Source organism: Microcaecilia unicolor, chromosome 3 (assembly GCF_901765095.1).
Source record: "Microcaecilia unicolor chromosome 3, aMicUni1.1, whole genome shotgun sequence".
In the NCBI taxonomy this organism is placed as follows: domain Eukaryota; kingdom Metazoa; phylum Chordata; class Amphibia; order Gymnophiona; family Siphonopidae; genus Microcaecilia; species Microcaecilia unicolor.
This window is the reverse complement of record NC_044033.1, coordinates 93,959,374-93,987,242: the sequence shown is the minus strand read 5'-3', so window position 1 is coordinate 93,987,242 and position 27,869 is coordinate 93,959,374. Positions and strand designations below refer to the sequence as shown.

Sequence of the window (27,869 nt, the reverse complement as noted above, 5' to 3'; positions counted from 1 at the left end):
AGAATTGTCTAATGTGTTTTGTTACAGGCTAGTAGTTTTGGGTAAACTAAACAATTTAGTCAAAGAATGGATTGCTGAAATCAGTGAAAGCAAGGTAAGAGCTTTATCAATGTGCTCCTATGTGAACAGTGAAAACGTAACATCTCCTAATTTTACTTGTGTTTGGGTTTTCTTGTGTTTAATACGTCTAGATGATATTTTTGTTAGGAAAAAAAATCTGGAAGATCACAGCTCCTCAAATGTTGAGATTTTTAGGTAATATGACTTCCCCAGTGCATTTTGCTCCATGGCATACCTGCATTTGAGAGGCTCCCAGTTTGATCCTGGGACTACTATTCTAAATTCCTACTCCTCCGGTATTGACAATGAATTCATCCACTCTGGCGTGGAGAGTTTATGTAGATGGGCTTAACACCCAGGGGAGTTGCTCCATCCAAGATTCCTAGTCTCAAATCAACCTGGAAATTTGGGCAGTCTTCAACAGAGCAGACAAAGATAAAAGAGCAAACACAGCTGTATTAAAATCAAGTGCCTGACATGGTCATGTTTTGCCTCACAGAGGCTGGTCAGGGCCTTGACTCTCTATAAAAACATACATAAAAAGAAATGTAAATAAAAGGATAAAACTTTTTAAAATCATAAGCCAAGGATGCCTTCTTTCTTGTAACACTAAAAGCGCTGAATTTTCACCAGGAACCCAGACTATACAAAATTTTGATTTTAAAATACAGTACAGCTTATCTTGTCTCTGTGGAACCTCCAGATTACTGTAGGAATAAACCAGTAATCATACTGACCATTAATGGACAGTGTAGGATAGAGACATATATAAAACAAAGCACTCTGGATATTTAAAAGCATGCCTCCCAATTAGCTGTACCAAGCTCAAACACGTAACTAATAGTAATGACCAAGAAATAATTTACGAAAAGAATGATGGCAAATAAGACTGGAGATAATTAGTGCATAAATTATTTACAAGTGTTTAGAGTGACAAAAGGTTTATGAAAACCGGTACTTTAAATGCAGTAATAAACACTTTGCAACAATAAACACTGATCAGGTACTGGAATAAACACATCCCGGCACAAAAATTAGTTCACCTGTTTGCTACCTGGTAGTGATTACAGAGCTTGAGTAATGTGACTTGGGTCAGTGATGCCATTCTTTCTTCCCTGGAACTGCAGGTGGTAGTTGCAGGCAGTGTAGGGAAGTGTTAGCGACTGTCAATTGATGAGAAGGTGTGGTGATCCCATCTTGCAGTGGCATATGGCCGTTTTTGCAAGCCGAAGGGGTAGGCACTTCAAAAGCAACAGGAAAGATGAAAAGAATCTTGTCCTAATTAAATTTTTACATACAAGATCTTTTCATCGTTTTTGGACTGCTTACCTCTTCACCCTACTCGTTTGGCTTGTTTATAATAGTCGTAGGGATTACTGTCCCACCTCTTGTGGATTCTTCCTTTTACTGTATATGCTCTTTTATAACTTTATCTGCAATGTCTGATCTGATAACATCGCAGAAAGTGATTTGCCTTGAGAAACCACAGGGATGTCTAACGTCATTCTGGAGGTTTCTTTCTAGAATTCTGGGCACCAGGTAATCTGAGATCAACATAGCCAAAAGTCCTTTCACATTGCCCATGTTCCTGTGTCTTGCATCAGCCAAATTGTTTGCTTAAGGACACGAGTATGCCTGGGCAAGTCTGAGCAAAGGTTTCTATGCTGGAGTACACACATTTGAGAAACTATATCAGCTGTGTACCATCGGTATATCATAGTCCAGGCTTGTCCAACCTACAGCCTATCGGCCAGAATCCAGCCCACCAAGTGCTTTTTTTCTTTTTTCTGCCCTTCGGAAACTTGCCAATTCTTGTGATGCTTTATAGCAGGGTTCCTGCTTCCCACCGCAATTCTGCTCTGTAAGCTCGGTCCACGAGGGTACAGAAGTTCAGGTTGGTCCTGCAGTTTCAGTGCTCAAGAGACCAACCTGAACTTCCAGCACCACACAGCCCAAGCTTGCAAGGGACGTGTGTCGCAGGAATTCCACTTCTGCAGCTGAAGCCAAGTGAGGGTAAAGACTAGGTTAAAAAGGCTAGGGGATACCTGAGAAAAGAGACCAGGTGAAGGCTGGGAAAGAGACAGTGCACTGTTGTATTTTGCCACTAACATGCAGCACAATACGATGGTGTGTGTGTTTTGGTCCTCCAAATATGTTACAATGTATAAGATATGCCCCCTTCCTCCCGATAGAAAAAAGGTTTCACAAGCCTGTTCATCTCTGTAATACGCTAGTTATCTTGTGGCAGGGGCTTTTACCCTTAGAAATGTACGTTGGCTCTTAATGCCAAAATTCAGCATGGTGTTCAGTCTTTATTTTTGGTGGTGGGGGGGGGGGGGGGGGGGGTTGTTTGGGATTTTGTTTTGTTACATAGGGGCAATTTTAACCTTTTGCTGTACTTTGTGTGACTAACAGTGGTTTTAGTACTGATTACTCCTAATCTTAAATTTTAGCACGAGGATCACACAGATTATTGCATCAGTGTGGTTCAGTACATATTCCTTTTCTTTGAATCATCCTTCAAACTGTCCCATTAGCTTGATAAGTTTGAACCAAGTGGCATTGTTCTGCTGAGACATGCCTTTTAGATGTGGTAAGACAGTCCTGTTTACCCATGCATAAAACATCCAAAAGGTACTTGTTGTATGAGTAGGGCTGCCAAGCATGCTGGTCTGTTTTTTTTTTTGTTTGTTTGTTTTGAGGTTATATTTACTCTCACCTCTTGGTTAAGGTGAGACATACAGGTACAATAGAAATTGCCATTAAAAGCTGATGTGCATGTAATCTTGCCGGATTTAATACTTTTTGCGTAATACCTTACTAAGGAATACATTTTGTAAAACTCTGTAGTGCATGTATTTGCACACTTTAAGTTCACTGATTGCATCACTGTTCTTTTATCCATTGTGAGCAGTGCATCTGTAATTAATCCAGGGGCAAGTGTGCCAGCTGAAATTTAAAAACTAAAAATCCCCCTATGTTGCAGTGGAAAGAATATAAGGGGAAGTAAACCTTTTTGGCTTTTTTTCCGCGTAGCTTTTTTGTGGAGCCCCAAACTATTAACAGGTGCCACATTCTAAGTAGGGTGCCCAGGATGTTTCACACTTGTGACAATTTATAAACTGTCCTTTGGCAGATGCAGCTAAAGGAATTGGTGTTTAGTACCGCATTGATATGTACATATATTTCTCCCCCCCCCCCCCCCCCCCCCCCCCCCGGAGAGCAAGGTGGCTGTGTTCAGTTGCAGCTCTGGGACCCTCACCTCTCAGTATAATTTAAATTCAACATCTTTGGCGAACTAAATAATATCATTTTGACAGCAGCACTTAATCTAACTGCATGGAAAGATATTTAGATAAGGCTCCATCTGCAATGACGCAAAAACCAGCAAAGAGGAAAAATAAGGCAGGAGGTGGGGAACCTAAGATGGTAGAAGTTCATCCCTACATGCTGGCAGTGTTTTCGAATGCCCAGCTTTCCCAACTTAAACGCAGCAGTAGATAAAGCATTTGAGCCACAGTGGGGGGTGATTTTCACAAAAGCTTGATACATTTTAAACTCTGCTGGATGGACTTACAATTCGGGCTGGTGACTTAGAGGCCCGTGTCTCTGCTATGGAGGATGACATGCACATGCAAGGCCCCAAGGTGGACCACATGCAGCAGCAGATTAAAGAGCAATTCGCTAAATTGGAGGACTTGGAAAATCGTTCCTGTAGGAACAACCTTCGCATTATAAGATTGACTGAACAGTTCTCAGAATGAAATTTTAGCTACTTTTGGCTAGAAGACTGGCTTACAAAAGAACTGGCTATTTCTGACTGCATGGGGCCCTTGGTCATAGGGCACATCGAGTGGGCCATGCAGCTGAAGATCGCAACAGGCCCAGAATTACTAAATTACAGGAATAAACTGGATATTCCTTGTGGGTTTCGGCTGAAACGTGATAGTTTAACATACGAGGGACAACATATCTTAATTTTTCAAGACTACTCCTTCAGTGCAAGAGCAGCAACAGAAGTTCCATCCGCTTTGTACGATAATCCAAAAGGGAGTTTGTCTCTTATGCTACTTTATCCGGCCCTGCTGAAGGTTTTTATCAGTGGCATTGGCAGTCTTTCAAAACTGTCAAGGAGGCCAGGAATCTCCTTTTTTGAAGGGGAACCTAATGAATCTGAATCTGAGACTTGAAATTAATGTCCTCAGCCATGTTCGATGTTGCTGCTGAATATTGGTTTATCTGCATTCTACCATTAGGCAAAAGTAATAGCCTCGATGTTTAATACTGTTTTCTCGTATGTGTTCATTGAGGAGTAGGGGTACCCTGCATTCAAGAGATCTCTCATTTGCCCTGAGAAAGTTCTGGTCTGGGTAAATGATTCTGGGGATTATAGGGGTTTCGGGGAAGGGGGTGAGGGAAAAGAATTTGGGGTATGTTGCCTGTTTCTTGTTTCTAAATTGTTTTCTGGCATTTATTGGTTGGGAAGAGGAGAGGGATAGGATGGGAAGTAATGGAACTTAAGACCATCACTGCATTGCTCACGAGTTCCTATTTTGCTCTTGGTATATGACTCTTGAGATATTGTCTAATTTAAGTCGCCCATTCTATTTATATAATACATTTAGCTGTTGGTCAAGAGGTAATTTGGAACCTAGGCGCGGCTGGGTGTCTGGGTTTGATTCAAGTTGGTAAGGAACTTGGACTGTTTCTTCTGATAGTCATTAGTTATCAGTGTCCACACGAATAGTTTCATGAATTGAAGGGGACGTAATGTCTCCTGTGAAACGTGCAAAAATATCAGCTTTGAAGCGTCACAAAGCGGATATTGCTTGTTTGCAGGAAACGCGCCTCATAGAAACAGTTACGACGTTCCTGGGTGGGAAAAGTATATACTTGGCATCTTCACAAGGGTGGAGGGGAAGGGTTGCTGTCTTAATTAGGTTAGCGATAGAAATCAAACAAAATAAAACGTGGAAAAGAAAATAAGAGACCTTTTTTTATTGGTCATAACTTAATACATTTCTTGATTAGCTTTCGAAGGTTGCCCTTCGTCAGATCGGAAATAAGCAAATGTGGTAGCAGATAATATATATAAGAGAAACATCCAAGCATTACTTTGACAGTCTGACAGGGTGGGAGGGTGGGGATGGGTAGGAGGTATGCATGGGGACGTCAAAGCATTTCATTGATAGTCTAACAGGATGGGTGTGGATAGGTGAGAGGAGGGTGATAAACAGAGAAATACAACTTTATGGTTTATAATGGGCTAGAAAACCCAGGTCCTTGTTAAGTCCTGTCTTTTGGGTGTCAAAATATTCAATCATTCTGACTTAAAAGGTCTTACGTTCCTGTATTGTTTTAAAGTTACCTTTCAGGATTCTTACTATGGCATAGCTGCATGTGGAAGATTCCTAAAAACATCCGCACTGGACCATCAATATTCACCAGAAACTATTACAAAATAAATCAAATTTATTTTAACTCGCAACTACTTTCACTTTAACAATGATATCTATCTACAAATAATGGGCACCGGGCCAGCACCCCAATATGCCAACCTTTTTATGGCTGAGCTGGAAGAGATACAGTGGGGGAAATAAGTATTTGATCCCTTGCTGATTTTGTAAGTTTGCCCACTGACAAAGACATGAGCAGCCCATAATTGAAGGGTAGGTTATTGGTAACAGTGAGAGATAGCACATCACAAATTAAATCCGGAAAATCACATTGTGGAAAGTATATGAATTTATTTGCATTCTGCAGAGGGAAATAAGTATTTGATCCCCCACCAACCAGTAAGAGATCTGGCCCCTACAGACCAGGTAGATGCTCCAAATCAACTCGTTACCTGCATGACAGACAGCTGTCGGCAATGGTCACCTGTATGAAAGACACCTGTCCACAGACTCAGTGAATCAGTCAGACTCTAACCTCTACAAAATGGCCAAGAGCAAGGAGCTGTCTAAGGATGTCAGGGACAAGATCATACACCTGCACAAGGCTGGAATGGGCTACAAAACCATCAGTAAGACGCTGGGCGAGAAGGAGACAACTGTTGGTGCCATAGTAAGAAAATGGAAGAAGTACAAAATGACTGTCAATCGACAAAGATCTGGGGCTCCACACAAAATCTCACCTCGTGGGGTATCCTTGATCATGAGGAAGGTTAGAAATCAGCCTACAACTACAAGGGGGGAACTTGTCAATGATCTCAAGGCAGCTGGGACCACTGTCACCACGAAAACCATTGGTAACACATTACGACATAACGGATTGCAATCCTGCAGTGCCCGCAAGGTCCCCCTGCTCCGGAAGGCACATGTGACGGCCCATCTGAAGTTTGCCAGTGAACACCTGGATGATGCCGAGAGTGATTGGGAGAAGGTGCTGTGGTCAGATGAGACAAAAATTGAGCTCTTTGGCATGAACTCAACTCGCCGTGTTTGGAGGAAGAGAAATGCTGCCTATGACCCAAAGAACACCATCCCCACTGTCAAGCATGGAGGTGGAAATGTTATGTTTTGGGGGTGTTTCTGTGCTAAGGGCACAGGACTACTTCACCGCATCAATGGGAGAATGGATGGGGCCATGTACCGTACAATTCTGAGTGACAACCTCCTTCCCTCCGCCAGGGCCTTAAAAATGGGTCGTGGCTGGGTCTTCCAGCACGACAATGACCCAAAACATACAGCCAAGGCAACAAAGGAGTGGCTCAGGAAGAAGCACATTAGGGTCATGGAGTGGCCTAGCCAGTCACCAGACCTTAATCCCATTGAAAACTTATGGAGGGAGCTGAAGCTGCGAGTTGCCAAGCGACAGCCCAGAACTCTTAATGATTTAGAGATGATCTGCAAAGAGGAGTGGACCAAAATTCCTCCTGACATGTGTGCAAACCTCATCATCAACTACAGAAGACGTCTGACCGCTGTGCTTGCCAACAAGGGTTTTGCCACCAAGTATTAGGTCTTGTTTGCCAGAGGGATCAAATACTTATTTCCCTCTGCAGAATGCAAATAAATTCATATACTTTCCACAATGTGATTTTCCGGATTTAATTTGTGATGTGCTATCTCTCACTGTTACCAATAACCTACCCTTCAATTATGGGCTGCTCATGTCTTTGTCAGTGGGCAAACTTACAAAATCAGCAAGGGATCAAATACTTATTTCCCCCACTGTATTTCTGAATACATACCAGACCAAACCTCTAAAATACTATCGGTACATCGATGACATTTTTATGATTTGGACGGAGGGGGAAGAAACTCTGAAACAATTTTACTATTCCTTCAATACATACCATCCTACAATCAGATTCAAAATTGACTACTCCCCAGAAAAAGTCAATTTTTTGGACACCACGGTCTCAATCAGTGATGGCTGTATACAAACATCTATATACAAGAAACCCACAGACAGATGCAGCTACCTCCACAACTCCAGCTTCCATCCTTCACATACAAAAAAAAAAATCCATTATTTACAGCCAAGCCACAAGATACTACCGTATCTGCTCAGACCCAGGGGATAGAGACAGACACCTTGAAATCCTGACTGCATCCTTCAAACAGGCTACAACCCCAAAATAATCTCCAAGAATATTGCCTCCTCCCTCAAAACACCCAGGGAAAATCTGCTACAGTACAAAGAGAAAAAAAGCCACAAACAGAATCCCCCTTGTAGTGACATACAATCCAGAGCTGGAAAAACTGAGGAAAATCATAAGAGATCTACAGCCGCTACTCCAAGAGGATGAATTACTGAAAGAGATATTCCCATCCCCACCAGTGCTGGCCTTCCGACAGCCACCCAACTTAACACCAGCTAATCAGAAGTAAACTCCCAACACAGACTGAAAAAGAAGAGAAGGGCACATTTCCCTGTAATATATCCAACTGCAAACTATGCCAAAACGTTTCACAGGACCCCACAGTCATTCACAAAGGAAAAATATTCAACATAAAGGAATCTTTCACATGCTCATCTTCCAATGTGGTATATATCATTCAGTGTAAAAAATGTAATAAAGGATGCTATATTGAAGAAACAGGCCAGATGCTTTTAAGACAAGATTTAATCTACATAGACATCACATGAAGAAAGCCCAATGCCAGTCGGGTTCCCACCCCTGTGGGCCAACACTTTACAAGACCAGAACTCTGTACCAGTGATTTCATAGTAAGAATCCTGAAAGGTAACTTTAAAACAATACAGGAACGTAAGACCTTTGAAGTCAGAATGATTGAATATTTTGACACCCAACAGACAGGACTTAACAAGGACCTGGGTTTTCTAGCCCATTATAAACCATAAAGTTGTATTTCTCTGTTTATCACCCTCCTCTCACCTATCCACACCCATCCTGTTAGATTATCAATGAAATGCTTTGATGTCCCCCATGCATACCTCCCACCCTGTCAGATTGTCAAAGTAATGCTTGGATGTTTCTCTTATATATCTGCTACCACATTTGCTTATTTCCGGTCTGACGAAGAAGGGCAACCTTTGAAAGCTAATCAAGAAATGTATTAAGTTATGTCCAATAAAAAAGGTATCATCTTATTTTCTTTTCCATGTTTTATTTTGTTTGATTTCTGTTAACCTTTAAGAGTGGACTAACACGGCTACTACACCTCTCCACTTCTGTCTTAATTAGGAAAGGGCTGACCTATTAGTACGAGGTCCGGAAGGAAGCTATCTCCTTTTGCACCTCTGGCTTAATGGCATTGAGATCTTACTTTTAGTCCTATATGGCCCAAACAAATGTGACCCAGCCTTTTTCCATTCACTTATTCAATTATGTCTTCCTTATTGTTACGATTGATGGTGCTGAGAGATTTTCATTTAGTGTTTGACCCTACCTTAGATTACTCCACTCCTTGCTCGTCTCACCATGGGGAAACTCATGCCAGAGTCTGTCCTGCCTTTTTGCATTCCTTAAATCTTATTGACACCTGGTGTACTTTACATCCTGGTGAGGATGATTAATGCATCTCCCTCGGGCACATAGTAGGACTTTTACACGTTTAGATTACATTCTAGTGAAGTGTTGTTTTTCCATCCATCTTGTCTACGGTTATAGGCCCAGAAGAAATATCTGACCATGCGCTAGTGACCAAGAGATCGCTCCCTATTATTTTGTGAATATCGCCTGCATCGTTTTGGAAATAGGCCCGGTCATTGGAAGAGTGGCCTAGTGGTTAGGGTGGTGGACTTTGGTCCTGAGGAACTGAGTTTGATTCCCACTTCAGGCACAGGCAGCTCCTTGTGACTCTGGGCAAGTCACTTAACCCTCCATTGCCCTAGGTACAAATAAGTACCTGTATACAATATGTAAGCTGCATTGAGCCTGCCATGAGTGGGAAAGCGCGGGGTACAAATGTAACAAAAATAAAAATAAAATATGCTCGTTTGCATAGTTAAAAACTGGGGAGGATCTAGAGCAGGAGGGCATAGCTTAGATATTCACAAGCTATTTCTCTAAACTTTATGAAGCTGATACAAAATTGGAGGTTCTGGCTTTGAGAGCTTATTTGGAGAAGGCAGGCCTTCCTAAATTAACTTTCCAAGAAATTGGACTGTTGAACGCTCCTCTTACAATGTCTGAACTGCAGATAGTGGTTAAAACGTTAAAATTGTACTCTGCTCCTGGCCCCAGCAGATTCACGGGGGAGTATTGTAAGTCATTATCTTCTAGGGCACCGGAGCACTTTTGGCATATTATGAGGAGGTGGTGGATCGAGGTCTCTTCCCTTTGCATGCTAATACTGCTTTAATAACTCTAATACCAAAGCCCGGTAATCCCCTTGAGGAAGCAGAATAAGATTGCCCTATTTCACTTCTAAATATCAATATCAAGTTGCTTTCCAAAATCCTAGCCAAGCGTTTGGCCCAACTCTTTCCCCGATTAGTAGGGCCAGTGGGGTTTGTGTGGCACCGCCAATTGGCACGTAATGTCAGGCACCTTTTACTTGCGGTTGCTCATTGTCAGACCACAAACACGCCTTCCCTGACTGTAAGCTTAGATGCAGAAAAAGATTTTGATAGGGTAGGTTGGGACTACTTATTTCAAACTTTGACGCATATGGGGTTTGAAGGCTGGTCCTTCGTGCGGTGCAGTCTTTAAACTCGCATCCCACAGCTAGTTTATTAGTGAATGGAGTGCGAGAGCCAGCGTTTCCAATCTCATATGGTACAAGACAAGGCTATCCATTTTCTACTTTGCTTTTCCTTCTTTCTATAGAACCCTTGTTCCATACGGTTGCTTTGCTAGATGAAATGAAGGGGGTCTATCTCTTGGATCAGCAAATTAAAGGTCTTGCCTTTCTAGATGATCTTCGTAGTAGTCTTAACTAACCTGCCTCATTCCTTGGACACTTTTACTTCACTCCTTGCTTAATTTGGCAGGTATTCTGGATTTAAACTTAATTTGTATAATTAACAAGCTGAGTGTTGCCTGAAACACAAGCACATTTGGTTGGGCTTTCCCTTTAAGTTGGGCTGAAGGTTCATTTAAATATTTGGGACTATATATAACCTCAGATCCTACATAATTATACACATTAAAATATTAAACCGTTACTTTAAAATATACAGCTTGGCGAGTTTTCCCTTTCTTTATTGGGTCGGATAGTGCTACATAATATTATTATTCCAAAATGGTTGTTTTTTTCAGCTTTTACCGTTGTTTCTTAAAACAGATGATGAGAAATGTCTGAATAAACTTACGTTTTATCTGGCAGGGAAGGAGGGCCTGTCTCCCCATCTCTTCATTACAAATACCAGTGGAGTATGTGGGTTTGAGTACGCCACATACCAATAGCTAAATGGCGTGAGACATATAAATGATTGGTTTCACTCCACACAAGATTTCTCCATCATGCCTTTGGAAACGCAGTTATCTCCAGATATACAATTCAGTAGTCTCTTGCACGTGGTGGGGGGTGTAATACCACTGGTATTGCAGAGCTCTCTCATGTCTACTGCCAAAGTGGTTTGCCATTGGGTTTGCCGCCTTCATCACTTTTCTCCAAAAGTGACACCTTTCGTGACCATCTGCAATAATCCAGCTTTTCCTCCCAGGCAACAATATTCAACTTTTCAAAAATGGAATAAATTGGAAATTGTTTGCTTGCTGCAGGTAGTGACACCGGATGGTCATATCAAATCATTTTCCAAACTTCAAAAAGAATTTTCTCGCCCAAAAGACGATGTATTTTTCTATTCTCAACTACGACTATCCTGCCTTGGGAATCTTTGGCAGAGGACGTTCAGGAGGAACTTTCTGCTGCATTTTCACTGGAAGTGCAACAAAGTGTCACTTTCCTCTCATTGTCACATAGGAAATGCTGTACCAGAGCTTGATTACACTCACTTAACTACTCTTTGGCAGAATGACCTATTAGTTCCTTTAGCTGTATCTCAACTCAAAACTCACATTCTCATGCTAAGCCGACAATCTCCCCTTACCTCCCACTAGGAATTACAATAGAAATTTGCTCGGAAGGAGATTTTGACCCAGGTCTCTCGAGTGTGGGGAACAGGATGGCATTATGACCCCATACTTTTGTTTCGTTTTGGTTGCCCCAGACTTGGATCTCCTACACCACAAGGCTTTAAGCCATTTAGTGACTAGAGCTACCATTGTGTCTAAGCAAGTTATTTTGTCCGATTGGCTGTCTTATAGAGGGCCCTTAATTTTTCAGCAGTGGCGTACAGACATGATCTTTCTACTGCGTATACAGCGCACAGAGAGACAGGACATTCTTCTCCTCCCCCCCCCCCCCCCCCCCCCCCCCCCCCCCCAGGAGAACATTTTCAGAGATGTCTCCTAAAGCCCGGAGCCGTTTATTGTACTTGTGATTGGAACTTCTGCAGTGATACAAGTGATCTGATGAGTAGATGTAATTTAACCAACAAAGGGAGGGGGGGTGGAGGGACAGGTTAATTTTGTGTTGTAAATTCCATTCAACATTTATTTCATAGTTGTATTGCTGGTTAATAAAAATGATTGAATCATATATTTTTTTTTTCTTTCAGAATCTCCCACCCTCAGTTGTAGCCAGTGTTGGTGGCAAAATATTTACTTTTGGTTCTTACAGGCTTGGAGTGCACACAAAAGGTAGACATCCTGTACCATTTAACATCTTTGCAAGTGTTTTTAAATATCTTCTCTGAAAACCTGATACTAATTTTATTTTGCAGGTGCTGATATAGATGCGCTGTGTGTTGCACCAAGACATGTGGAAAGAGCAGACTTCTTTCAGTCGTTTGTTGAAAAATTAAAATGCCAAGAAGGAATTAAAAATTTAAGGGTACTCTCTAATTGTTTTTGTTTGCTTCTTAACCATCGTCTTCTGAAATTCAACATTTTAAACCAGCAGATTTGATTTCACAATAGTGTCTTCTTTTAAGAGACCACAGTTTAGGCTTCCTTTTTAAGGACTAGCAGTGCTAAGAGAACTGTCTGGGAGGTAAAGGCCAACTACTAGTTCTAGGCAGTTGTGTGCATTCTCCATAAGGACTTACCATCTAGCTTTGCCAGTCTGTTTCTGGGAACAGTTAACTAGGATAGGTGATGGGAGAAGAGTAAAAACATGCACAAAACCAAGAGGTGTTATATTCATATGGCTTTAGGGAAAAATTGTTGGATGCACCCCCTATTGAAAGCAGATCAATGCCTAATCTTCTCATTGGATTGGGCATTTTCATACTTCAGGGTGGTTGTAGAGCAATTGAAATGTAGGCTTCCAAAGAGCCAGAATGTTAAGGTTTCAGCACACTAGGAATAGGTCCCTTTTTTAGCATTGTGATGTCATGAGCACTAGTGTGCTGATAGTCCACAGTTCTCTCCTCCCCCCCCCCCCCCCCCTGTTTTTTAGCCCAGTAATTTTGGGCTTGTCCTAGTTGATACGTGTGGGTAACTGTGTTTTTTAAAGGGTATAACACTAATGTGCTTTTTGTCACCCAGATGCTGCTGTTCAGTGGGTTGCAAATGCTACCTTTGTGGTATCCCTGGTCAACGTGACCATCCACACCAGCTCTCCCAAATGGCAGGGCTCAATTGGCTTTGTTCTGAATCTTTTAAAAACCTGAAAATATTCTGTAAAAGTGGAAAACTGATAAGTTTAAATGGCGCTCCAACATTTCAAGTGGCACTTCTAAGTAGTGAGTAGCGCTGCTATATTTTGAGAGAGGCAGACAAGCCCTGTTGTACACAGTTATAGTAGAAGATTTAGATAGGAGCAGATGAATCAATACCTTAAAAAAAAAAAAAGTTTCCTTGGTATTAGCCAAAAGTATGGATTAAAAGTGGGGTGGGGGAGAGTTTTCAGAAGAAATCTTTTTATGGTTCTGCTTTCCAGATGGATGGATTCCTTTGTAGTACTCTGACAAATGTATCATAGGGTGTTTAGAATGATCTTTCCACCATGGATAAGTGAGACATATGTATTTTTAATTATCGTAATTGTATAAAATCTCATCTTAAACAGGCAGTCGAAGATGCATTTGTTCCAGTCATCAAGTTTGAATTTGATAATATTGAGGTAGGTAGGAACTATGTTATTGATAACTCATAAACTACTCACTTGGTGGTGGTATTTGCAGAGCCAAACTATTTAATTCTGTTTTCTGGATAATGGAAGTCTATTAAATCCAGTTCACGTAATTTCCTGACCAGTCCAGAACCTGTGGGTTGTCTGACCAGCAGATAGAGACAGAGAAATAAAGTAGTTCTGTGTGACTCACCCCTTGAGGGCACTGTGCAGCATTAGATACATAGTATTACTCTGTCTCAAGCAGATGGTGATAAGCAGACTGTGCAGCTTCTGAAATTGTTGCTGAGACAGTGCCTGCTCCAGTTGAACTACATACATAGTAACATGGTAGATAAGGGCATATAAAGACCTGTAACGTCCATCTAGGCTGACCAATAAGACAAACCCATTACATAAGGTATGATGTAATACTCCATATGCACATGCTTCGGACGAAGTCCAAGAAGCATCATCGGTCGCCCTCAACGCATGGTGCCGGGAGCTCCTGGGAATCAAAGGGTTCGGTCCGAGAAGCATTGGCACCGAGAGGACCACTCCCCCTCCATAAAGTAATTGCCAATGTGCCAGTCTCCCAGCAGCCAAGACCCAGCTCCCACTTTGACACCAGCGGTTCTGCAGTCTGCGCCTAAGCCGGCACCCCAGCCTTTCCTGGTGTCTGCTCTCAATGAGCGCAACATGGCCTCATATGAGTTGCTTCGGGGGATGCTTGCGCCTACTTTGCCTATCGTTGAGGCCCTGCTTGGCCCTCAGCCTACGGTTCAGCCTCCGACATCAGTGTCACATGTTGACTGCCACCCAAGCTGGCATTCCATCGACGTCACTGGAGAAGCTTCGCTGGAGTTGAGGCAGGAACTGCCTTCTCGATGCTGCTCTCGCGCACATGGTTCCTCCACGTCGAGGCAGGATTGGTGTCGACCCAGAAGAAAACTATCTTGGATCCTCCTCTGAATCCCATGAGTGCTCCTCTTCAGAGTCCTATGGAATTCCCTCTGAACCCTCCTCTCCACCTGAAAGGAGGAAGTGTCCTCCAGAGAGCCTTTCATCCTTTTCTTTTGTTAAGGAAATGGCTGATGCTGTTCTCTTTTCTTTGGACGTGGAGGTCCTGGACTACACGTCGCCTTCTAGGGAGGCTGTGACTGTCCCTGTCCACAAGGTACTCCAGGCTGTCCTTGTTAGGAATTGGGTGTTCCCCTTTCAGTCCTGGTCATGCCCAAGAAGATTGACACCCAGTATCGGATCCACATGGCACCTGGTTTTGATAAGCCTTTGTTGCCTTACAATTCCACGGTGGTGGAATCGCAAGGGCCAGGGGTTCAAGGGTCTATGTCTCTGTTCTTCCAGGTAGAGAAGCTAGAGCCCTGGATTCTTTTGGGAGAAAGATGTACCAGGCTTCAGTCCTCATCTCTCGAATATAATCATACCAGCTCTTCACAAGCATCCATTTGCGCAACTCGGTGCGCGATTTGTCAGACCCGGCTGAGATGCTCACCCAGTAGCTGGCTGAGTCACTTCGCCAGTTGGTCAAGCAGCAGAAGATGTCGAAGTTCTTGGCCAGGGGCACTTGCAGCACTTTTGATGTGGTATCCAGGATCTCTGCCCAAAGTGTAGCAATGCGCAGACTCTCATGGCTGCATATTTCTGACTTGGAACAGTCTGTTCAGCAGAGGTTGGCGGATTCCCCATGGGGGAGGGGGGAATAACCTTTTTGGAGAGAAGGTTGAAGAGAGTGCTGACCAAACCAAAAAACATACTGATACCATCTCCTGTCTCCCACCGGGCACCTTCTACATCTGCCTCCTCAGCTAGGAGGACTTTTGGCATGCCAAGGAGGGAGTACCTGTTACTGTCGGAGGTGTAGGTACAACCCCTTGGCTCACCAGCCTGTTCAGGCTCAACCCCAGCGTGCTCGTTCATGTCAGCGTGCGCCTAAGGCCTTTGCTGCTCCCCAGTCAAAGCAACGGACAAGCTTTTGACTGGCTCCAGCAGAGCATAGCAGCAGTAAAAGTGTCCGTCCCGGATGACTTGCCAGTTGGGGACAGGCTGAAGTTTTCCTTCAGAGGTGGCCCAACTGGTGAGTTCTTCAAATAGTCTCTCTGATACACACTTGATGGTATCAAAGACCTCCAGATTGCCCACCGAGTGCTCATTGATTTAGCTCTCGGCACAGGCAGGTACTTGCAGAGGAGCTCTTCACCCTTCTGATGGCCATGCAGTCAAACACGTTCCACCAGGGAATGAAGGGCAGGGATTCTTTTCTAGGTATTTGTTAAAAAGAAAATTGGAGGGGGGGGGGGGGGAGGATATGTCCCATCCTATACCTAAGGGTCCTGAAAAAATTCCTAGTCTGAGAAAAGTTCAGGATGGCTTTACCTGGGCACCCTTCTTCCATTGATTCAAAAAGACGATTATGCTCTCTGGACTTAAAGGATGCATATACTCCACATCCCAATACTTCCAGCCCACCGGAAGTATTTTTTATTTTGGCTGGGAACACATTACTTTCAGTACCGTATGTTGCCTTTTGGTCTCACATCAGCTAGGGTCTTCGCCAAATGTCTAGCGTTAGTTGCAGCATCACTACACAGACTAGGGAGTACATGTGTTCCCATATCACGACAATTGGCTGGTGAAGAGCACCTCTCTGGATGGAGCTCAGGAGTCCATGCAAATGACTGTTCGGGTGCTCGAGCTACTGTGGTTCATTTTAAACTACCCCAGGTCCCATTTTCACCCTGTCCAGTGATTGGAGTTCATAGGCGCCCTGCTCGATACACTGAAGGCTCGAACCGACACACTTTGTCGCATTTGCTTCCAAGATTTGAGCCTCTCGGCAGGTCACAGCTCAGCAGACGTTGAGATTGTTGGTCCACATGGTTTCCAAAGTGTATGTTAACACCCATGAAATTTCTTCACATGAGATCAGCTCAGTGGACCCTGGCTCCACAAAGCTCTTTTTTTTTTTTTTTTTTTTTGTTTACTAATGGCAAAAGCCGGACCGGGTGACACAGATTGGCGTAATCCACTTGTGAGAATATGAAGCCGGCTGTCCTCGAAAAATACCTGCTACAGGTAAGCATCTTCACTTTCTTGGATGGAGATTCCTAATATGGAACCTTTTGGGTTCCTCTTTCCTACATGTATCACTTTCCACCTGGAAAACATAAACAAGACTGTACACTCAGCACAAAGCTAGCAAGCAAGAAGAAAACAGCGGAGTTGACAAAAATGGCAGGGTTTCTTTTATTTTTTCAAAATGACTTGACACAGACAGTTTCAGCAAAAGGGTCTGTATCGGTCTATAAAAAATGGTAAAACCACAATAAATATATTGAGACAAAACAACATAAAACCCACCAGATAAAAAGTTATTTTTAACATATGTATAATTAATGTAAAAATATATTGACCCATATGTCTACCATATAAAAACTGATTAATCATTTGGATGTTCAGTCTTAGTCTCATAAGATCCTCTTGTGATTTAACAACTTTGAATAACTTTGTCAAAGGCAGATTTGATCACTTAACTACTTCCTGTTTACAGATAATTTGTAAATATTAAAAGCAGCAGTACAGCACAGTTCCCTGAGGAACACCACCGTTTACCCTTCTTTGATGCTGACCATTTAACCCTGTTTGTTTTCTATATTGTAACCAGTTCTTAATCCACAATTGCATACTGTATCATATTCCATGACTTTCTAATTTCCTCAGGTAATGAGGTACTTTGTCAAATGCCTTCTGAATATCCAGATACTCTCAACTAGCTCACCTTTATCCACATGTTTTATTTACCCCCTCCCTTCAAAAAATGTAGCAGACTGGTAAGGCAGGATTTCCCTTGGCTAAATCCATGTTGGTTTTATCCCATTTAATCTATGCCTGTATATATGTTCAGTAATTCTTTATAGTGGTCACTACCATGTTGCCTGACACCTGTGATGTCATATATATTCTTCAGAATAAAGACACGTAGAAATAGCTCAGAGGGATCCATAAAAATTCAAGTTGCAACTTTTTCATGCTTTCAAGGAGAGTTGCAAAGGTTCTCTCAAACATTTCATCCATGTGTAGTGCACAATCTCCAGGTAGGTCAGTATACATCTTTCTGGGTGTTTCTCCTGTTCTGAAAGGAGTTTGATTCTGCTGTTTAGAGCTTTCATTCTTGACTCCCCCTCCCCCAAAACAGTGTCTTTAAATCTCCCCCTTAAGTATTTCATACTGATATCTTTTCATTCAAGAGCATTTGGAGCTAAAATTATCGCACACAGATCCCTTTCTTTGGCTCCCAGAAGCAGGCGTTTCATTCAGAACTATTGTCATTGCTTCCAGAGATACTATCCTCATTTCAGAAGTCATATCTTTACTTTTGTTCCATGTTTGTGTACTTTAGAAGTACATTAAAGTAACCAAAGAATTTCCAAGGTCAAGCAGGTTTCAGGAAAAGTGAACCAACCTCTATTCTGTCATTTCCTGGTGGTTGAAATGTTTTGTTAGTGTGTATATTTGATGTCATGAAGAGGTGACCTAAGGTTGCAAAGCCTTCTGTCAGAGGTATTGAATCTAAGTTGCAATGATACCTCTGAGCAGCTCAGACAACTGCAGGTAAGAGTGCAACGATTTACTGCGTTTGGGACTGAAATTGGGGAGAAAAGAGTTCCACCTACCTTTAGGAATTACTTTTGATAACATACCGGAGATTCTGGACTAGTCTGCTGAGGATGCTAAGGAAGGAGAAGTTAGATAATACCTACTAATTTTCTTTCCTTTATCCCTACCAGACAGTCCAGAGGCTCATCCTAGCATATAAATGGTTATCGAACCACTATACTTCGTATAACGCTAGTGCTTACTGTTCCTTCTAGTCACACTCAAGATTCAATTTTTTCTTCAGCAGGGTACCCTTTCCAAATTGTGGACATATTATCATCTCAAACTGAAGGGATGATAATATAATCGGTTTTGCCAGTAGGAATACTGAGTGATTAAGGCTTCATGGTGCCCTTAAGAGTGGAGGAGTGGCCTAGTGGTTAGGGTGGTGGACTCTGGTCCTGAGGAACTGAGTTCGATTCCCACTTCAGGCACAGGCAGCTCCTTGTGACTCTGGGCAAGTCACTTAACCCTCCATTGCCCCAGGTACAAATAAGTACCTGTATACAATATGTAAGCCTCATTGAGCCTGCCGTGAGAGGGAAAGCGTGGGGTACGAATGTAACAAAAAAAATCACACAGAACTATTTTAACTTTGTCTCATCTGCTGGCTAATTATACAATCCACAGGTTCTGGACTGGTCTGGTGAGCCTAAAGGAAAGAATTAGCAGGTAAGATCTAATTTCTTCCTATAGAAGGGCCTCCAGTAGCAACTTAGAATGAGCTTGTGGTATAGTAAAACAGAAAGCTTGCATATGCTTCATTCCTTTTGGATGTATAAAATTTCCAGTGCTGCTTTTCTGGCATCTTTCATGATGCCTCGGTTCACCAGAAAGTAAAAATAGTATGTATCAAAATGAGCCTCATTTTTCATTGTCTGAAATGTCAGTTCTGGACACCTTACTATGGCCTAAATATTTCAGACTTAAGAGCCCATTGTAGCTCCTATGCTTTGAATTTGACGCACTAATATGCAAGATTGATCTATCAACTCCAACAGGGCCTATGAAGAGGTTGCAGCTTTTCTGTAATATCTGGTTACATTGATACCCTGTGGCCAATGCTGGTACTGCAGGCTTTAACTGGGCAGACAACACTTGAATTCACTATCAATTTTTCCAAAGTCCAGTTTACCTGGAACTTTTCTTCTGACTGCTTTCTGAATCTGTGTGGGAGGGAAAGCTAGAGTACATTGTTTCTATCTTTATGATCATTTTAATACATATTGGAGTGGAGGAGTGGCCTAGTGGTTAGAGCACCGGTCTTGCAATCCAGAGGTGGCCGGTTCAAATCCCACTGCTGCTCCTTGTGATCTTGGGCAAGTCACTGAACCCTCCATTGCCTCAGGTACAAACTTAGATTGTGAGCCCTCCTGGGACAGAGAAATATCCAGAGTACCTGAATGTAACTCACCTTGAGCTACAACTGAAAAAGGTGTGAGCAAAATCTAAATAAAATAAATATTTCAGATTCTTATAGCACTATTTCTTAACACTGTACTGAAGACCTAATTAGTTTTTTTTTTTTTTTTTTTTTTCTTTTTGGTATAGCCATAACAAATATGCATACAAATCTCTTGTGTATCTAGCGTTCAGATAGACTGTACCAGATTGGTTAGATGTGTCTCCAGAACAAGCTGGGCAATGGATTTGTATATGCTCAAGTATCTTGACACTGTTTTTTTTTTTTTCTTTTCTTCCCCACCCCATTTAAGATTGACCTTGTGTTTGCTAGGCTAGCCCTGCAGACTATTCCTGACACTTTGGATCTCCGAGAAGACTCGCGCTTGAGAAGCCTAGATATAAGATGTATACGAAGCTTAAATGGTAATGATAAAACAGTGAATTTGTATATAAAACCCATTTTTTTCTCCCCCCCTCATTTTCCTAGGTTCAGAGGTAAATTTTCAAAATGTGAAGCAATCAAGATGGCTTAGTATGTTCAAAAGTTTAGACAAAGTTCGCACAGAGCTTACATATTGTGCCCCTAATAAGTTGCAGGTGGGAGATTTTGGAGGAGGGAAGGACATGGTAACATAGTAACAGAGCAGCATAGAAAGGACATTAACTCAGTACATCACAAATGGATAACCATCTCGCAGGTATTTTAGAACCAAGTACGGCTGGTTCTAAAGTACATGTGAGGATATCGTGCTAGAAGTGTCCAGCCTGAACATGCATTTTACAAACTGAGGTGTCCAAATTATGAACAGGAAAAACAAGGGACTTGGATGTCTGTGTGGCAGCATAGGAATATCCATCTTATAAAAGGGCCACATAGACATTGGTGTATAGCAGAGGGGAAGCTTAGTGGTTAGAGCAGTGGACAACCAAGGTACAACTGCTTTAATTTGAGCCTCCTGGGAACAAATACCTATTATAGCTGAATGTACATCACTTCAGTAGCTTTTAGGCTTGTGGGTATCTTTATTCAGGTACAGTAGGTTTTTTTGTATCCCTGGAGTACTTACAATTAAAAAAAAAAAAAAAAAAAAAAGAAAGCTGAAGTGGGATTTTAAAACCTGAGTTGCTTGGTTATCAATCTTCTGCACTAACCATTAGGCTTCTCAGATCTGCATTCTGCTCTGTTTAAAGTCCTTAATACCTGAAGCTGTCAAAAAGTTCAATATCTTTGCCGGTTTCACATACAAGGGAGGTGGATAGTAGGCACTGGGGGATTAAGGAGGAGTTGTGCCTTAATCCCTCCAGTGAACAGCTACTCAGTCGGAGCATCTTTCTGTAACCTGCATATGACAGGTCTAATCGTCTTTTTTTTTTTTTTTTTTTTTTTTTTTTTTTTAAAGACCTGAATATAACTTCCCCCTTCTGTGATCAGAGATGGATGTCTATATTAGTAGCAACATTCCATACTACCAGTCTCGGGGCAAGCAGCGACTTCCCTCAAGCCTATCTTAGCTATAGACTTTTCCTCCAGGAACTTGTCCAAATCTTTTTTAAACCCAGATACACTAACTGCTTTTACCACACGCTCTAGCAATAAGTTCCGGAGCTTTAACTTCTTGAAGTGAAAAAATATTTCATCTTATTTGCTTTAAATGTATTTCCATGTAACTTCATTATGTCCCTTGGTATATTTACTTTTTGAACGAGTGAAAAATTGATTCTCTTTTTTACCCATTCTACACCACGCAAGATTTTGTAGACCCTTAGTCATATCCTCTCAGCAGTCTCTTCCAAGCTGAAAAAGCTTAACCTCTTGAGCCTTTCCTCATATGGGGAGTTCCATTCCCTTTATCATTTTGGTCGCTCTTCTTTGAATCTTTTCTAATTGCATTGTATCTTTTTTTTTTTTTTTTTTTTTTTTTTTTAATGTACAGTATTCAGAATTGAACGCAACACTCAAGGTGAGGTTGCACTATGGAGCAATACAGAAGCATTATAATCTTGGTCTTATTTTGCCTTGGTTAACTTTTTTTTTTTTTTTTTTAATTCCAAACTCTTTCTGCAGAATACAACTTCTAGACTTTTTTTTTTTTTTTTTTTTTGGGGGGGGGGGGGGGAAATAAAAATTGATAGATCCTCACCTCTGAAAGAATTACATTGGTTGCTGATAAAAGCACATATTCAAGTTTTTAAGACTTTTGTTTCTTAAATCTTTTTACGGGATGACCTCTACACTTTTAAACGCTGGAATATTTGTCAACCCTGGCCAGATTACACTCAAATCAAGTTAGCTTCCTCCTCTATTAAGCAGATTCTTTCTAAATCTATTCATGAGAAGTCATATAGGTAACGCATAGTTGAGACCTGGAACGGACTTCCATTATTAGATCTACAGGCTGAGGCAAAAAAAGTAAGTAACCACCTAGAATTTTGCTGTTTTCTCAGCAACCGCTTGGAATTTCAGTATGAAATTTTACAGCTTTATTAATATGTTTGTGTGCTGAATGGAATTTGTTTATCTTTAAACATGGCAAAGTTGTGCTCTTTTTAGCACGATCCCTGTGACTTTTTCATGCGTTCAAAAACTTTTGTCCTGCAAAATTACCATTATTTTTTTTTGGGGGGGGGGGGGGGGGGAGGGAAGGGGTGGGTGGCACAAACTTACTGTTGATGTCTGTGATTTGCTAACTTGTCTGATAGCAACGTTGGAGGCCTATCAGTTCCACACAAAGCCACAAACAAATTGCTGAACTCAAGGAAGCACTGCAGATCTTGGACAGCCTGCCACAGGGACTGATCGACCTCATACACATCCTCCTTGCCTGCCTCTTCTCTTCAGTCTTTTCTATCATATTGATCCACTCACTCTTTCAGTTAAAGCTAAGGGTGGACACTCGGTGTTCAGTGACTGTGAAATGTTAATTATCATTTAAGTGACACATTTTACTGTGTTTTTAGCTTGAACATTAACATGCAAAAATTGTTAGGTAGTAACACTAAAATGGTGCAAAGGACACCACCATTAATCTAATCCTGTAGCTACCACTCCTCTCTCTATTCCCCATTATGTATAGAACCAAATTTCTCCTAGCATCTTACTCTTTCACTCATCCAACTAATCTCTTCAATCCCACCCACAGGCTTCAATTTTATTCCCATTATACAAAATTTATTACAGATTACCTAGACACTCCGGTCCCCGCTTTACCAACAAGTACCTCTACACGTCCCGAATACCTAATCGTGGCCAGCATCTACAAAATGGAAAGAATGGTCACCACAATGATCTACCTGCTAAAGCACGTCAACTTTAAAACGGATAAAACCTTATTTCCCCAGAGAAATATTTCATAACCTAGTTCAATCACTGGTATTAAGCCACCTAGACTACTGTAATGGAATATATGCAGGATGCAAAGAACAACTTCTAAAGAAATTCCAAAGCAGCCAGATTAATTTATGGAAAACTAAAATTTGACAGTTCTAAACCCCTTCGTGAGAAACTGCACTGGCTTCCAGTAAAGGAACGAATCACTTTTAAAATTTGCACCCTGGTCCATAAAACTCTTTATAGTGAAGCCCCAGGTTACATGGATACCCTTATCATTCTGCCATCTAGGAATTCTTGCGGATCATCTCGTTCATGCTTAAACCTACATCATCCTACCTGTAATGGTCTCAAATAAATATAAATCCACCTACGCTTCCACCTTTTCCTTTATTAGCACTCAACTATGGAATGCATTACCTAAATCTGTGAAGATCATTCATGATCATCTGAACTTCAGAAAATCTCTTAAGACCAGCTTATTTGGAAAGGCTTACCCTAATGGATCCGTCTTAAATCCATAATTCCTGGAACATGACTGATTTATGGACCTCATAGACTCTATTACCCTTCCCCTCTTTTCCCTCAACCCTTGTAATTACTATCCTTCCTATTCACCTTACTATACTTTTTGTTTGTTTACCGGATTGGCGGTTGCCTATACGGACTGATGTTAGCCACATTGAGCCTGCCAATGGGTGGGAAAATGCAGGGTATAAATGTTATAAATAAATAAAAATGTCTGTCAGTAACATCAATATAGCTTAAGATAATTAAATGTTTAATAGTATTACGTAAAATTTCTCGTTGAAATTCAAAGCGTTTGCTGAGTGGTAAACTCTAAGGTGGGGATATGTGTAGGGGTACTTTTTTTTTTTTTTTTCTCCACCATGTATGTCTTCATTCTCTGTGTCAGAGCTGTTAAAATTAGGGCTGCATGTCAATTACAAATTTTAATCGCGCAATTAGGGCATTGGGGGGGGGGGGGGGCATAGGGATGGACAAGGGCACACATTTCCTCTTCTCCCCCCAAACAATCAAAACCTTTGCTGGTGGGGATGCCGAAGTCAGTCGAAGTCCACTGCCAAAACATCCCCCGTGCTCCTTGTGCTGCCTCAGGAGTGAGGAAGTCAACATGATGCCTCCAGATACCAATGCCCACACTCCCTGAGCATGCTCAGTTCATGCACAAACTGTGCAGCTGGAGCCACTCCACTGACTTCCTTGCTCCTGAGGCAGTACAAGGAGGAAGGGGGTGATGGGCAGCAGATTTCTTTCAGCTGACAAGGCTTCAGCTACCTAACCAGCCGTTGAATAGGTACTGCAGCTTTGGAGGGGGCCTGAGCCCATTTTCTCCCCCTCTCTCATATGTACCCTCCTTTGCCTTCACCCATTCTCTCTCAATGCCTGCCCTCCCTCACCTGCACGCATGGCCAGTCTGGCATCTCTCCTGAACCGCCGGCGGCTCTCTCCTCTCTTCTCCCCCTCCCCTCCTGGTTTACCTTTTCTATTTGCAGTAAGTCTTCGCTCCGCAGTGGCAGTATATTGAAACGCTGCCTCGGCCTACACCAGGCCTTTCCTTCTGACCCGCCCCTTCTGATCAACTTCTGTTTTCAGAAGGAGGTGGGGTGGGGCAGCATTTCAATACACTGCTGCTACAGGGCAAAGGCTTACTGCAAATAAGGTAAACCGGGAGGAGATAAAGGGATGCCAGACTGACTGTGCGGGCAGGAGGGAGGGAGGGCAGTCAGTTTAGTAATCACATTGTGTTAATCGCTATTAATGCCATGATTAACTTGCAGCCCTACTTAAAATATATCTATTTTCTTTATCATATGGATCTTGATTAGAATGTTTTGTAATGTTTTGATCATAATGTAGGTTTTAACTTATTGTAATTCCTAACAGAAATGTATCAACTTGTGATCCATCTTGAATCAAGGTTGAAGTAAGACATAATATAAATATTGGATTGGATGTACTTCAACATTAGACATCCATATCCTGCCTCTGTAAAATTGGATTTTGGATGTCCATGCAATATGGATGTGTAAGTGCCAGTTTTCAGACTTCCAAAACAAGAATAGAGCTGCTAAAATAACTACCATACTAGTGTAGTAGATGGCGACAGATAAAGACCTGTACAGTCCATCCAGTCTGCCCAGCAAAATAACTCTCATACCTTATGATGTGCGATATTGCTTATGCATGCTTGATCTTGATTTGTCCTTGCCATTTTTAGGGCACAGACTGTAGAAGTCTGCCACTGCAACTGCCAGTGAAGCCCCACTCCAGCCCATCCAGATCTGTCCAGCCATTGTTGGGGCACAGACTATAGAAGTCTGAGGATCTGAAGGTGGCAAAACAATATACCAGGCAGACACCTCACCCTAGTGACATCTGAGCGGTGCTTATAAACATCCCGCCTCCTATCTCATACATCTTCTTTGTATTTCTGCATCCCAAGTTCATCATTCTACATTTCTTCACATTTAAGTTTTGGGGGTTTTTTTAATGCCAGATTTTAGACCAGCCATTTCATAAGAATACAAGAGTAGCCATACTGGGTCAGACCAATGGTCCATCTAGCCCAGTATCCTGTTTCCAAACAGTGGCCAAGCCAGGTCACAAGTACCTGGCAGAAACCCAATTAGTAGCAACATTCCATGCTACCAATTCTGGGGCAAGCAGTTGCGTCCCATATCTGTCTCAATAGCAAAGTATGGACTTTTCCTCTAGGAACTTCTCCAAACCTTTTTTAAACCCAGATACGTGAACCGCTGTTACCACATCCTCTGGCAATACTGAAAAAAAACACATTTCTATGCTTCAACACAAAACCAGACCAAATCCCTAAGTCATCATCGTCGACCAAGTGAACTTCAGTCTCTTTCCTACCATTAAACTCCTAGGTATTCATATCAACTGTGTTCTTTCCCTGGAAGCACAATTCAATGCCCTGGCCAAAAAATGTTTCCATCTATTGAGAGAGCTCCGTACCATTCGGAAGTACTTCGAAATCAACAAATATGCAAGGTTGGTATATGCGCTGCTGGTACTATCATCTCTTGACTACTGCAATCTAATATACCTAGGCTGTACAAAAACCTTACTCGAGACTCCAAACCATTCAAAATACAGCAATCTTCAGGCTATCAAAATTCAACAGTGTCTCCCCTTCCTACATCAAACTACACTGGCTCACCATTGAGGCGAGAGTGTTTTTCAAACTGGCCTGCTTCCTCTTTAAAACACTGCCAGGACTAATCCCCAGCTATCTACTAGCTCATTTCGGCTTTGCAACCTCAACTAGATCTAGGAGGTAAGAAACCACCAAATTCTTCACTTCCCCTCATCTAAGGGCAAGAAGAGACTAATGCTGTCTTGACAAATCCCTTGCCATTCAATCTCGCAGACTCTGGAAAGATATTGCCGGAATATATTTCTCTGCACAATCTTCTCATGTTCCGAAAAGAGAAAAACTTTCTTTTAAGAAATATGTATTGTAGTTAGAATTTTGCATGTCTCCAAAGCAACCATTGTAATTCTCAGAGGAATGTTCTGATCTCTTTTTACCTACAAAGTGTGTAAACTCCTTAGAACTGAAAAGATGTTAGCAGGATTTAAGCCCTAATGTGATCTGCAAAAAGGCAAACTTTTTTTTTTTTTTTTTTTCTCTAACCATTCAGCAATGACTTTCTCAAATTATATTAGAATCGTCCCCAGTACCGATCCGTGAGGCACTCCACCACTCACTTCCTTTCCTCCACATGAATTCAATTTACCACCACCCCGCTGTCAGCCAGTTTCCAATCCAGTTAAGCCCTCTCAGTTTGAGATGAAATATACCAGAGGCACAGTTAAAGCAATCTGGTTGATTTTTAGTAGGATTTTCCTTTGGCAAAACCATGTTGCCTCAGATCATGCAACTATTATATTCTAGAAAGTTAACTATCTTTTCTTCCTTTTATTTATTTTTCCTACCATCAACATGTGGCTTACCAGCCTGTAGTTTCCTACTTCTGTCACCACTTTTGTGAAGAGGGACCACATCCACTCATCTCCAATCAAGCAGAACCTCACCGTCTCTAAAGAGGTTATTGAGTAAAACCTTGAGGTCCTGCCAGGATTTCTGAGCTCTTTCTGTATCTGGATGTATCCCATTCACCCTTTCTCCACTTTCAGATTTTCAAGGTTTTTTTTTAATAAATGCTTTCTGCTGTGAACTATGCAATATCCACTCCATTCCCAGATGGTGGAAAGAGGGTGTTTTTGGTTTGTGGGTTGGTTTTTTTTTTTTTTTTTTTTAATCCAAGCTTTGGAGCAGCATTCTTGGAGCCAGCTTGCCATCTGCTAATGCCAAGAAGTATCCTAAATGTATCTCTTGATGATATTGGCTCTGTTCCCTCTGCTGTTTTTTTAAACCATTTCCAGAGCTAGCAACTGGTGCAAACATTTCTACAAATTCTGAATACTGTCAGAAGGGATCATATCAGGATTTAACAGTGTATTCATGGCAACAGTGAAGTCAGACATCCTGTTTTTACTTAAAAAAAAAAAAAAATCAATGGAATGTACAGATAGTAAAGCACAAGGAAACCTTTACCAAAAAATCTTGTTCTTAAATTACATATTTTGTTTCCATTTGTGGTTTGTGTGTGTGTGTGGGGGGGGGGGGGTTCTTTCTACCTCTCACCGTAGCTCAACTACAGAATATTATATAAAGAATGGACCCTTGGTTAGTATATCCTCTGTAGGAAACTTAACTGTTTGTGAGAATTTACTCAAGACTCCTACAAAGCTATATTTTGTCTTTACTCATTTTCAGGTTTTTTTTTTAATAGTTCATCCTTTTTATTGGTAGAGGT

General features: G+C 41.8%; 1 protein-coding gene across 9 annotated transcripts in view; it reads left to right on the top strand.

Moving 5' to 3' along the window:
* PAPOLG (poly(A) polymerase gamma) overlaps positions 1–27,869 on the top strand; it is a 146,337-nt gene that overhangs the window by 21,266 nt on the left and 97,202 nt on the right. For all 9 annotated transcript variants that reach the window (XM_030196198.1, XM_030196192.1, XM_030196190.1 and 6 more), the window contains exons 3-7: positions 28–94; positions 12,100–12,181; positions 12,265–12,374; positions 13,554–13,607; positions 19,985–20,096. In XM_030196198.1, coding sequence (XP_030052058.1) covers positions 28–94; positions 12,100–12,181; positions 12,265–12,374; positions 13,554–13,607; positions 19,985–20,096 — 425 coding nt within the window. The remainder of the gene's footprint in view (positions 1–27; positions 95–12,099; positions 12,182–12,264; positions 12,375–13,553; positions 13,608–19,984; positions 20,097–27,869) is intronic.